This window comes from Saccostrea cucullata, unplaced genomic scaffold (assembly GCF_032062105.1).
Source record: "Saccostrea cucullata isolate Sc308-1 unplaced genomic scaffold, CSIRO_AGI_Scuc_v1 ctg15811, whole genome shotgun sequence".
Lineage (NCBI taxonomy): Eukaryota > Metazoa > Mollusca > Bivalvia > Ostreida > Ostreidae > Saccostrea > Saccostrea cuccullata.
Genome location: NW_026940753.1, coordinates 1 through 12,704, shown reverse-complemented (window position 1 = coordinate 12,704; position 12,704 = coordinate 1). Strand labels below are relative to the sequence as shown.

Below are 12,704 nucleotides of genomic sequence, written 5' to 3'. Positions count from 1 at the left end.
GAATTGACACTATGTATTTCATCCAATCGACGATCCACATCTGGATCCCCCACTATCCCATGCACATTTGCAAAATAATTTACAAGTTCTTCATCGTGAAGAGAATTAAGTATTTCTTGTACAGAACTTCTTGTGCTTTTCATTTTACACCTTTAATACTCATTATAATTACAAGTAATTCATTTTTCCTTTAATAATGGTGGTGTTTGAGAAGATAAGGTTTTTCTGATTAAAGTCATTTTCTTTTCTAAAACGGATTCAAGAACGGGTTTCAATTTTTCTATTCGTCTTTGAAAATGAGCATGATCAATAGCCATCTGCATCCATGGACCTCTTCGGTCTTCATCGGCTGTCAGCAGATATTCTACTTTTTCATCACTGAACTGAACTTTTTTGTTCTGAAATGTATCAAACATTTTTGCTTAGTTTGAAAACACATAATTTTTAATATTTAACCTAAATTCTATTTGTGTATAGTTAATGGATTATGACATGGACATGCACCAAATTTACAAAGCAATGAAAGACATAACAAAATATTTGTTTCAACTTTATTTAATGTAGTCTCTCTTCATTTCAAAAATTATTTTTAAAAATAGATACATTGATATAAAATTGGTTAACATATTCTTTTTTTGGCAAGTAAAAAGTAAAATATACATCAATCTTGTAAACATTACCTTCTTGGCAAGGAAAAACGGTAAAAAAAATATTCAAAAATAGTAAATATGTACAAAAAAAAACAACTTGTAAACATGGAATCACATTAAATCACCACATGCAAGAGTTCAAATGTAAAATATTTTTGTATAATTTTTTAAATAATCACATATAAATCAGCAAAAATTTAACCATCGGTTTAGAATTGGCTTATACAAGTTATTCTTCTTGAAGACACCAATGAAAAAGAATCTCAATACCTGTTATAAAGAATCACATTCAATGATAAAATCACCACAGGAAACAACTCATTTGTAAAATTTCCTATTTTTGTATATAACACTATCATGTAAAAATCACTCAAAACAATTAACCCTTGATTTGGAATTGACTGACAAAAAAGTTTTTCCACATTTCACTATTATGGAAGACAACTGTAAAAACAAATCTTAAAGCCTCATCAATTATATAATTTCCATCTTCTTCAGTTCTTTGGAATGTAGTTTACAAAATATCCCAATAAAAAATCATATTACTTAAACACCTCTCTCTCATGTCATGTATTAAACATGGAGACTAACATCCATTCTTTAAAAAAAACAACAAATTTCTCTAAAACTGTTTTTGATTAGAAAAAAAATCAATAAAAAATGGAATGTATCATTCATAGATCTGTCAAAAAAAAAAACAGTAAAAAAAAAAAAAAAAAAATTAATGCCAAGGAATGCTTTTCTTTGCTTTTCTGTTCGGCTGCTTCCTAGCTTTCCTAACTTCTTTTTCATCAGCACACAAAGGCCGGGAGGGTGTCACTTGAATACTGACATCTTCTACTTCAATGGAAGATGCTGAAGGAGATGCTGGTGCAGTTGTAGTTGAGACACTTGTAGAAGTTGGAGAGGTAGTACTAGTAGTAGTGTCTGTAGCAGTGACAGGCCGGCATGGTGCGCAACACTTCTTACAGATGATAATTATTATGAGGATGATGATCATTAAAGGTGATATGCATTCTAGGGTCAGCATAACTTCTACAAAAAATATAATAAATAAGTTTACTCATAACTGAACATTTTCTTTTTGGTGGGAATGTCAAGTATATATAGACAAATACAAAGAACTATGTTAATAATATAGACAAAAACTATGTAATTTCATTTACCAGGTGTAATTAATTTAAGTTCTGTTGTTGGTGTTTGTTTGGACACTCTCCATTCAGATTTTGTTGCCAGTCTTGGTGTTCCTGGAGTCGTTACGTGGGTTGCCAGTCTAGTTGTTATGCGTGGTGCTCCTGGAGTCCTAACATGGGTTGCCGGTCTAGTTGTTATGCGTGGTGCTCCTGGAGTCGTTGCGTGGGTTGCCGGTCTAGTTGTTATGCGTGGTGCTCCTGGAGTCGTTACATGGGTTGCCGGTCTAGTTGTTATGCGTGATGCTCCTGGAGTCCTAACATGGGTTGCCGGTCTAGTTGTTATGCTTGGTGTTCCTGCTCCTCTAGTTGTTATGCTTGGTGCTCCTGGATTTACATGGGTTGCCGGTTGTTATTCGTGGTGCTCCTGGTCTAGTTTATTCGTGGTGCTCCTTAGTTGTTATGCGTGGTGCTCCTGCAGTCGTTGCATGGGTTGCCGGTCTAGTTGTTATGCGTGGTGCTCCTGGAGTCATTTCGTGGGTTGCCGGTCTAGTTGTTATGCGTGGTGCTCCTGGAGTCATTACGTGGGTTGCCAGTCTAGTTGTTATGTGTGGTGCTCCTGGAGTCGTTGCATGGGTTGCAGATCTAGTTGTTATGCGTGGTGCTCCTGGAGTCATTGCGTGGGTTGCAAGTCTAGTTGTAATGCGTGATGCTCCTGGAGTCGTTGCGTGGGTTTCTGGTCTAGTTATTATGTGTGGTGCTCCTGGAGTTGTTACGTGGGTTGCCGGAGTCGTTACGTGGGTTGCCGGTCTAGTTGTTATGCTTGGTGCTCCTGGAGTCGTTTGTTTTTCTGTTGAAATAAATAGATACAAGAAATGTTATTTAAATTATTATTTAAAACTTTATTTAAAAATATTAAAACATTAATCCTTAGTTATGCTACAATTTTTATCTCTCTCCTTAAATTTAATATGTTGACAAACTTATTGTAGCAAAAGTAACCAAAATCTCAATCTTCAGTCTGTCCCACTTAATTGATATAATTCATTAACTTCTCTCTACATCTTAACATTGACCTAGCCTGACATGAATAAAAAAGTGCCAATTTGAACTGTGTCAAATCAGATTAGTCATGAAATTAAAAACTTACTGCAGATTTCTCCATTAACTGATTTGATCTCTGCGTTGTGTCGTAATTTCGGTGGATAAAAGTAAATGGATTGGGAATTGTCTCAACACAATAAATAAATTTTACCAATAATCTTAATTGACCATTATGGCCTAAAGATTTTTAATTTTTTATCTCTGGATTTAATATGTTGAAACCTTATGGTACCAAAAGAAACCTAAATCATCAGCATGTTCCACTAAATTGATCGCATTCATTAACTTCTCTACATCTTAACCTTGACCTAACCTGACATGAATTAAAAAAAAAAAGCGCCAAATTGAACTGCGCCAAATATTCCTTTATCCAGACTCCCCGTCTAGTTTAATAAATAATCATCCAATTAGAAATTAAAAACTTACTGCATGCTTTTCCATCCACTGCCTTGATCTCGGCATGGAACCTGGAGACGGGGGGATAGAAGTAAGTGGGGACGCACCGAGCGATTATCACAATCTTTGGCGATCCAAAAACTTCGTAACATACTGCAGGTTTTACGCAATTTGCAAATGATGATAAGCTTACACACTTGAAACATCTTGGTCTAATCCCCTCAACTCGAACTTGGATGATTGCAACTAAACATAGTAGTGTAACTCCCAATCTCCACGCCATGGCCGCGCGCCGCTTCTCGAAACTGACCTCGTTTTCAGTATCAATGCGATATATTCGACAATATTCGGTTATATCCGTAACTAAACGAAGAGCATTACACTGGCGGTATCGAATATTGGTTATTTTCAATTTGAAAATTATCTATAATAAATATATCTAAATAATCGAAAACATATTTCAAAAATTTAAATATAGTGTTTTTTTTTTAATTTGAATTAATATTATATATCTTTTCAGAGAGAGAGAGAGAGAGAGAGAGAGAGAGAGAGAGAGAGAGAGAGAGAGAGAGAGAGAGAGATTCTGCAGTTTGACATGAATGTTGTTTTAACATGCAGTTATGAGTAATTTTACGTTGACTGCATCTTTTAATATACAATACATATCCTGTGGGTGGGTCCTGTATATAATGTAAAAATTGTACACAATAATTTACTGTTTACACTAAAAAAGATTTAGGTTTAAACCTATAAAATTGTGCATATATTATATCTTTTCCTTTTTATTGAATTACAATTGTTGAAAATAGCAATATCAAGTTATTAAAAGTATACCAAACAACAATTACTGCATACTTCGATCTATATTTCAAACATTAGAGCGAAAACTTTATTAAAGCGAAAAAATAAGCAGCGATATAATATCTATTTCAAGGTCAATGACATGTTCCGTATAGGGAATCGAGCGCCAATATTTGAGCGCGAAAAAGAGAGAAATTGTCAATCCTCATTAATGGGTCAAATTGAGGCTGATTAAAGGGAGCAATAGCTTTTTTTCGCGCTCATATGTTTGGTAACATCTCTAATAACCTACAGATGTAGACCTATATAAGACATGAAGGTCTAATTAAGGATTTCAAATTCACATGTTATGTTATAAAGTTATAGGTCATTTATAATATTTAATACAGGTCACAATTTAGGTATATATATATATATATGAGAGGAAAATAATCGTTTTCATTCTAGTTTCTAAACACGTTCGTTTTGACGACAGACCTTGATACCCCTAGTTCTACAAAAATTGTTAGATTCCGAAATGGCTGAGGCTCAGTTATCTTACATGTAAGTAAATATTTTTTTTCTTTTTCTGCAGCTTAAGTTATATTTTTCAAAAGTTTGCTTTTAAGTTTATGTTGATAGTTTAATTTTAAAAAAAATTAAAAAGTGTGTTTTATACTTTTAACATAATTTTAAAAAATCATTCGATATAATAATTTATGTTTTATACGAGTTTATTGAATATTTTAAAGTGCGATTTATTTATATTGTCGAATTATAAACATTAACAAAATCATTACTTTCAAAGCTCTCTATCTTTTTTTATGTCCTGTGTAAGGTTTATACTACATATGATAACAAATGAGAAACCTAATGAGAAAAAGAGTAAATTTTATAAGGTATTGCGTTACTCAATATTTCAATCAGAGTTGTCTTTCATTCATCAACTCAGAATAAACGTACTTGAGGTGTATTGTAATTTATGAAAAACGCACCCATCATTTTGAGATACACTATACTTTTTTTTAAAAAAAAAAAAGGAACAAGAACACGAAAGAAAATATTACGTTTTTTAGTATAGCTCAAAATAAGACAAGTAATTGAATGTATTTCCGTGTGAAAATTCTTATACATCTATGTTTAAAATTATTTTTTTTAATGTTTTTTATCATTGGGAAAAACTCAAAGAAAAATGAAGAGAGGAATAAAAATCCTGTATTGAGGGAATTGCTTCAACAGCCCCTTAAACAAGCACAGGAACCCCCAAAACGGTCACCCCCAAAACAACAAGAACAACAAAAACAAAACATGTCTCCGAAGAACTTCTCGGACTTCCAAACCCTATGGAGCAATCTCCAATTGGAGTTGGATTTGAAAAACTTTGATTCTGGGTGAGTAAATCTTAGGATATTGGTCAAGTAACGAACTAAATAACGACAAACAGAATAGAAATTCTTTATTATATTGGGTAATATGTTATCAATATTTTCTCAATTTAATTAATCCTATAAATCACTGAAAAGAAGCTTCCCTGACGTATGTAAATATATACTTTAGCAACTCTCCACAAGAAGAAGAACAACATATTTCTCCAACCCTTGACTTCTCGGATATGGACGATCAAAGTGTACTTTTCCAAAAGTATCTGGTACCCGAGAAGCCCACACCAGCTCCGCGGGTATGTTAAGGCAGCACATGGACCAAAATTCGGCGAATTAAGACTTTTTTATAATTATGTAACACTAATAAATCGGAAGAGTCAAGCATAAAACTTTTTTTATAATTATGCATTGTACAGACTTCACTGGGACTTATACTACATGAAGCACTTCACCACGACGTCACCACGTGACGTCTATAATTAGAAAATATGCCTTAATGAAAAAGTGAAAAGTTCAACACTACCCCGGGGATAATTAATTTCAATTTGCAATAATAATTATGTAAAAACATCTCTGTACCATGAAAAGTGCTGCTAGAATCCTACTGTCCTATCACAGAAATAATTATTCAACACTTTCTGACGAAACCTTCCAAAAATTTTTACATTTTGTTCATAACATCGAAAAAAATGCATTAATTCCCATAAACCATACGATTCTAGCAGCACTTTCCAAAAACAATAGAATAAGATCTTTAGATAGAAACAAAAATAAAGTTTCAAACTGTGCGGCGTAGTGTTGAATTTTTGCATCTTATTTGTTACGAACGACAGAGGAAAGGCTGATCGGCAAGTAAACACCCTCCCTGCTTTAATTTTACGAAGAAATTGTTGAAGTATATTACCATACCTTATTCATAAGCTTTATTCCCACATGAATCACACATGATATTCATTCTAAATGCTTTTAAACTCCGATTTCTTGTGTTTGTTTACATGAATTCTCGTTACGTTTCACTTTGCTACTGTATGATCAACAGTTATGACGTCACGGGTTTGGTATTTCACCCCTGTGATAACTACAGAGACCCAGAAACGACAAAATTCTGTTTATATTATGCCTCTGCATATTTTGATTAATTTTTACGACCTCAAATCAATCTTACATATCGATTATAAGAAATTGTTATCTCTAAACTTCAAGTCATATAGCTTACTATGACGTCATAACATATAGGCAAGTAGAATATTTGGTTGTAACCTTAACCTACCTGCGGATCAACATTTGGAGACATCAGAAAAGACATCTCCACCAGTGAGGACCATCCTCAAAAAAGTAAAATCAGCACCATGCAGGTCAACAAAAAACCCAGAGTCCACAATTGTCCACCCAACGTTTATCCCTATAACACAACCAAAAGAATCGGAGAGTATCACCCCATCACACAACTCCGCCTTTACCACCATCTCCCCAAGAAATATCCTTCAAGAAAACGAAGCATTCACAGGCGTAGAGGATTCTATCCTAACCGAACTAAGGTGAGCAATCAATACAATATGCTTGTAAAATTCACATAAAATATCTTAGTAACTAATCTTTTAAATTTAAATTAGTATGTACAATTCAAAAGAAAAATTCACATAGCTAATTCTCGTGAAGCAATTTAAAAGTGTATACTGATAACCTAGAATGTAGTCAGATCTAGAAAACATTAGTGAATATAACTGTGAGACAGCATACACATTTTTCTTTCTGATGGATTGAGCTTTCAAACTCATTCTTTTCTTTTTTCCTACTATTTTGTAGAAGACGTCATAGACTGAAAAGGAGAATGGTGCAGAGAATACCTGCTGTGCACCCCTATCCTCTCCATCAAGATCTGAAGTCTCTGAGAGAACTGAAAGAGGCCATGAGTGTCAACCTCCAACAGATGGACACCCTTATCAACTATCTGGAGGACTTTTTCAGATTAAGGAGGGTGAATTTTGTTTCCGTGTGAAAACCGTTCGTTACTGGAACTATCTAGATTAAATGGATATTAACTTCAAGGTGTAGCTTAAGCCTTTGGTTGTGTATCTAGACATTGTGTTGAACCGACAATATCGTGAAATATGAAGAATTGTACGCGTCTTCCTATCCTGAATACCGTGATAAACGATAGACAATAAATTTACTTCTTATGTGTACAGTTGTCAAAAACAGACATTGAGTTTAACTTTTTTTATGTTGTTCTACATGTACATTTGACTAGAATTTAATTGTATATTTTAGTTTAGAGGATAAACAAAATTATGTTCTTGTATATCTATATAATATTAATCAATTTATATTCAATATTCAAAAAGGTTTACTAATAGTTGTATATACCCTATTAAACATTTGATATTAAACACGTAAAACTTAAAATGTTTCCGTTGTTTTTCAAACAAATAATTTAGTTATTGTCATTTAAATTTATGACTTTTGAAGAATGATTTAAAAAAAAAGAAAAGGTGACTAAGTGTAAGATGTAATTGACCTCAAATGTGACAGTTTGTTACATCAACAAAAAATACTGAAAATTCTCATTCGATAATTTTTCTTTGACTCCATAAGCATACCGAACTATTTAAGTAATTCTGTTAAACGAATTTAATTTTATTCAGTGTCATATGAATTTAAGACTCTATTCTTTCTTTTCATTATCAAAGCCTTTTATGTATAAGAGATTGGTTTTACAAAAAGGAATTTTTATTCGATTCATAAAGTGTTGTTTTGAAGACAAAATTTTAGATGTAGTTAACCAAAAATCTAACAGTTTGTCACATCGACAACAAATACTGGAAATTGGTACGATTTTTTTCTGACTCTATGCATACCGTGCCCTTGTATTACACTTGATACCAGTATCAATATCTTTAATGGCCAACTAGAAACTTCCGAAGTTACATTGTTCTGAAAGTTAGAAGTCTTGTTAAATTTCCATTGATGTCAGTTAACTCTTACTGTTGATCTTATCAACAAATTTAAAATATACTGGAAATCCTAGTTCGAACATAGCAAACCTTATTTTTCCTAACAATATAATTTCTTTTTTTCCCCACAAAAGATTGTTTTCATAGAAAAGTAAGACTACATGCAACAAGTTTACACGTTATAGCATAATTCGCAAAAAAAAAGACCATGATTACCTTTGAGTTTTTTTTTGGTCGGCATTCATTATGCTCGAAGTATTTATCCATATTTCCTATGACAATATCGAAAAAAAGAAAGTATTGAGGACATGAGAATTCAACGACCAGTTTTATATGTTAATGTAACCTTGACCTAAAAACCTACTTTTGTCATACTAGACCATTTTATACTTAGAAATTAACCTAGAAAGTAAAAATCGGGACATGACCTATGTCAAAAATCAGGACATAATCGAGGTCAAAATTAGAACATGAACTATGAAAAAGGTCAAGGACATGACCTTGATTTCGTAGTAAAGAAGGTCAAGACCCTGACCGTTTTGACCTTAATTTTTGGGGTCAAGGTTAAGGAAAAGGCCTTGAAATATCCTTCAGTAGATCAAGGTCATGACCTTGAATTGATTGAAGTAGGTCAAGGTCATGACCTTGACCTCATTTCTCCGAGTGTGAAGTGAGTGTCAAGTACACCCCCTGCTGCTTACTTGCAGCACAAGGGTAGACAACTATTTTAACTCTGGTTTGTCTAGAAGATTGTTATACTCCTTTTCAGACAATGTTGTTATCATAGAACCACTGTCTAATAAAGCATTAATAGTCACACCCTGTAACACAATTTCAACTTCATTTGACTCACCAATCATGTCACATTTAATTTGTTGGCCTTTACCTCTGAGTACACCGGTCTCTCCTCGGCCACTAGTAGAGACTACTAAAAGTTTTGGTCATGCTTCTCTGCCCCTGAACTATGAAACTGTCTCTTAGGCTTACCATGTCTTCTATACTGCCCTCTCTGGTTTCCTTGACTTCCCCTACAGGAGTAAATACTGTGAGAATCTCTCCTAAAATACTCACCTCTTCCTAAGTTCATACTCTGTCTTCCTCTAAAGCTACTTCTCCCTCTACTATAATCGTGTCTAGAATCAACTTTAGGTGCATCAAGTCTCTTAAAAATATGACTAAACTTATCCTCAATCTTACCCTTTAACTCTGTAAATTCTGAATTCTTTTGTTGATTATTCCGTCAGCCTCACTTTCTACTGCTATATTATGTTGATGTTATCTGGGGTTTTTATTTTCAGCCTGACTAACCTTTTCTGTATTCTTTCTGTTTATCATAATTTCTTTCTCAACCCTTCTAATTTCAAGTAAAAGCTGATCATAGTTCTTAAGCGTATCGTACTTATGACGCGTTTGTGAGTTTAGCCGATTGGAACTCAACGGAGTCCAGAATTAATGACGGAGTAGATCATTCTTTGATGTTTTGTTCAAATAACCATTGTCAATTGCATTCTGTAACATGCTTTCTAATCTACACCCAAAAGATGTTTGACTTTCTCCCTGAAATTGATATGCATTTAAGAACTCTTGCATGATCATAGCATTATTTGACACTTCACCAAAGAAAATACTAGTATTTAGTTTGTCAAGTATTCCTTTAACACTAGCTTTTTCACCTGAAGGAATAAGCATGGTTTTAGCTGTACCCCGTAGAGATTTTCTGACACTCTGAATAATTACGGTTTCTTTTATTTCAGGATCAGTCCACAGACATTGAATCTCGTATCGCCATTCTCTATATGTCACGTCACCTTTTTGTGGGTAGGGGGGGGGACATCTCCAGAAAACTGGGGAATTCTAGGGAATTGTGAATGTTTAACCTCATAAAAATGGGATGTGTTCCCCTTCTTGACCTACTTTAAAGGGATTGCTTTGAGGGGGTAAACCATTGAAATTAAACCTCATCATAGGGGTAACCTTTACCAATGGCAGCAAGTACACTGGGAGGGGTGTGGGAATTGGCATGGTTGAGAAGTTTTAGCATTGGAGAAAATTAATGGCTTTTGATCTTTACTTACTATAGGAGTACTGTTTTTGGAACCTACGCCTCTGAAACACCTGCAACGCCCAACTTACTTTCCTCATGCAATGAAACACCCTCATCTTTAACCTTATCAAATGACTCTTTGAGTTTTTCAGCCACCTTATCTGCCATTTTCTACTTTGTACACAAGTCAAACACAGCTTTCAATATCACTAAAATCTTCAACTTATGGTCACTCATATGTATGGCTTACAAGTAATAATCTTGATATGTATAAGTAACCTGATATTCACCTGTTATATCAATTCATAAACACGCAGCGCAAATATGTTTTATGCATATATCATTGGCAAGCACATACAAACACTCAGACAGAGTAACACGCATGTACATCATGTGTCAATAAAGGTCAAGGTTGCCATGTCAAGGCAAAGGTTAGATGCATGCAAGGGAAGTGGAAAGAAATGATGACCTAATTTTTTAATAAAAAGATTTTTTTCAACTAATTCCCTGTATAATTTTTCTCCAAAATTACACAAATAAAATTCAATTCCAAAACAGAAATGATAAACTTTTACAACTTTTCAGAGAGAAAAAAAATCAAACAATTCAAAACAAAAAATAAACATATAACACTAAAAGTAAGTAAATAGCAGGCCTGAACAAAAACAAAAACAAAGTTCAAATGTATAACAGAATTGAAAATAAACAAATCGAAAAACAAAATTGATTGATCAGTTGTTTATACAATTTCCGGAAACTTGTTCTAAATTAAGATCTAAAAATAAACTCGGGAATTCCCTATGCAAGAATATGAGAAAGATGACAGAACAAATTCAATCTTTTACTGCACAAATACAGACACAAATACCAAACAGATAATACCATCATAAAAACAGACAAGTAAACAAAGTAAACACTGAATAACACAGTACCTGAGGTCACGTAGATTACTTTCGAGTTTCCTCGCGGATCAACGTGGGTTCATGCGGGTCACGTGGTTTGCCGCGCCTTGGGATCCTTGAATACTCCCGCCATTCGTGAAACACTGCATGCGAATAGGTCCTAGTTGACATACTTTTTCACTCTGTCGTTCCTTGGAAATATCGTAATATAAACGCACAGGCACACACACACACAAAAACACTCACAGAATCACTCTTCTTATAGGCCTCCATGCTTGGTGCTGACGTCATCAAAATACAGATCATCGCTCCTGCTCGTCACAGTCCTCGTCAAGTCCGTCTTCCGGGGATTTAAATACCAATGAAATGGAAAGGCTGGGTGTGATGTCCCGGTTTATTAGAATTACGTGGGCGCCCTTTGCAGGCAGTGGTAGAACATCAGAAAAATGACTATATCTCGTTCAGGTTCAATAAATTTATTATCGTCCCCCCCCCCCCCTGCAATTAAACACACCATATAGACGACACATAGAAAAACATTAGTCAGATAATTAAAACATAATAAACTTTACTTTAGAATATATTTCATAAATTTATCTTACCAGGCCACACACAAGAATCACAAATGCTTCTATCTGTATTTATACATCTAACTCGTTCAACGGCTACGCTAAGAGTGCCCGATGTTAGTTTGTGAAAGCGGAAATTCAGTGAATGGGATAAAGTCATGTGACTGTCCGTCCAGTGTCTAAAAATAACTATCTCAAAGTCTTTCATACATCATTCTCATACATACGCAGCGCAAGTATAGAGTAGCATTAAATGACAATACATAACCCTTGTTACATAGATAAAAAATATTCAATCCTGCTTAAAATTTACTGTTCTTTGAGAAAAAATTATTTTCACATCTCTATTTTTATTCCATATAGGACGTAGAAACAAAAAACAGAACCATCTATAACCCTCCGCTAAATGCCCTTAACGAAATCTCTTAAATAATTAAATGAAACCTAATTTTTCGAAAAGGAGAGCTTTGAAAACTTTTCTAATATAATTCTATCTTGCAGAACGATTGTTTTGCAAAATATAAAGATATAAATCGTGTGTATAACGGTATTTTTAAAAACACAGGGACCTAAATACCAACCCTTCCTTTTGCAATCTTTTATTATATATTTTGCTCTATCGCTTCTCGGTTCTTTAAGGTGCTTTATTATTAAGAAACAAGATGTGTTTGTGAAACACTATGCGCCCGGTGGCAACAAAGTTCCAAAATACTATTTTTAGCATATAGGTCACAGTCAAGGTCACGAGGTCAATGGCCTTGGTGTCAATTGAAAAAGCTTAATTAGTATTGCA

The 12,704-nt window shown here is 34.0% G+C and overlaps 2 protein-coding genes across 2 annotated transcripts; one reads left to right on the top strand and one right to left on the bottom strand.

The window, feature by feature from the left end:
- Positions 1-1,371: 1,371 nt before the first annotated feature.
- On the bottom strand, positions 1,372-3,563 carry LOC134256232 (mucin-2-like). Its single transcript, XM_062738894.1, has 4 exons — positions 3,311-3,563; positions 2,295-2,630; positions 1,817-2,167; positions 1,372-1,685 (listed from the first exon to the last, which is right to left on the bottom strand). Exons 1-4 carry the CDS (start codon positions 3,561-3,563, stop codon positions 1,372-1,374), a joined length of 1,254 nt encoding a protein of 417 aa, XP_062594878.1.
- Positions 3,564-5,218: 1,655 nt separating this feature from the next.
- Positions 5,219-7,791, top strand: LOC134256231 (uncharacterized). Its single transcript, XM_062738893.1, has 4 exons — positions 5,219-5,451; positions 5,618-5,738; positions 6,727-6,980; positions 7,249-7,791. Exons 1-4 carry the CDS (start codon positions 5,219-5,221, stop codon positions 7,439-7,441), a joined length of 801 nt encoding a protein of 266 aa, XP_062594877.1. The 3' UTR covers positions 7,442-7,791.
- Positions 7,792-12,704: the final 4,913 nt, after the last annotated feature.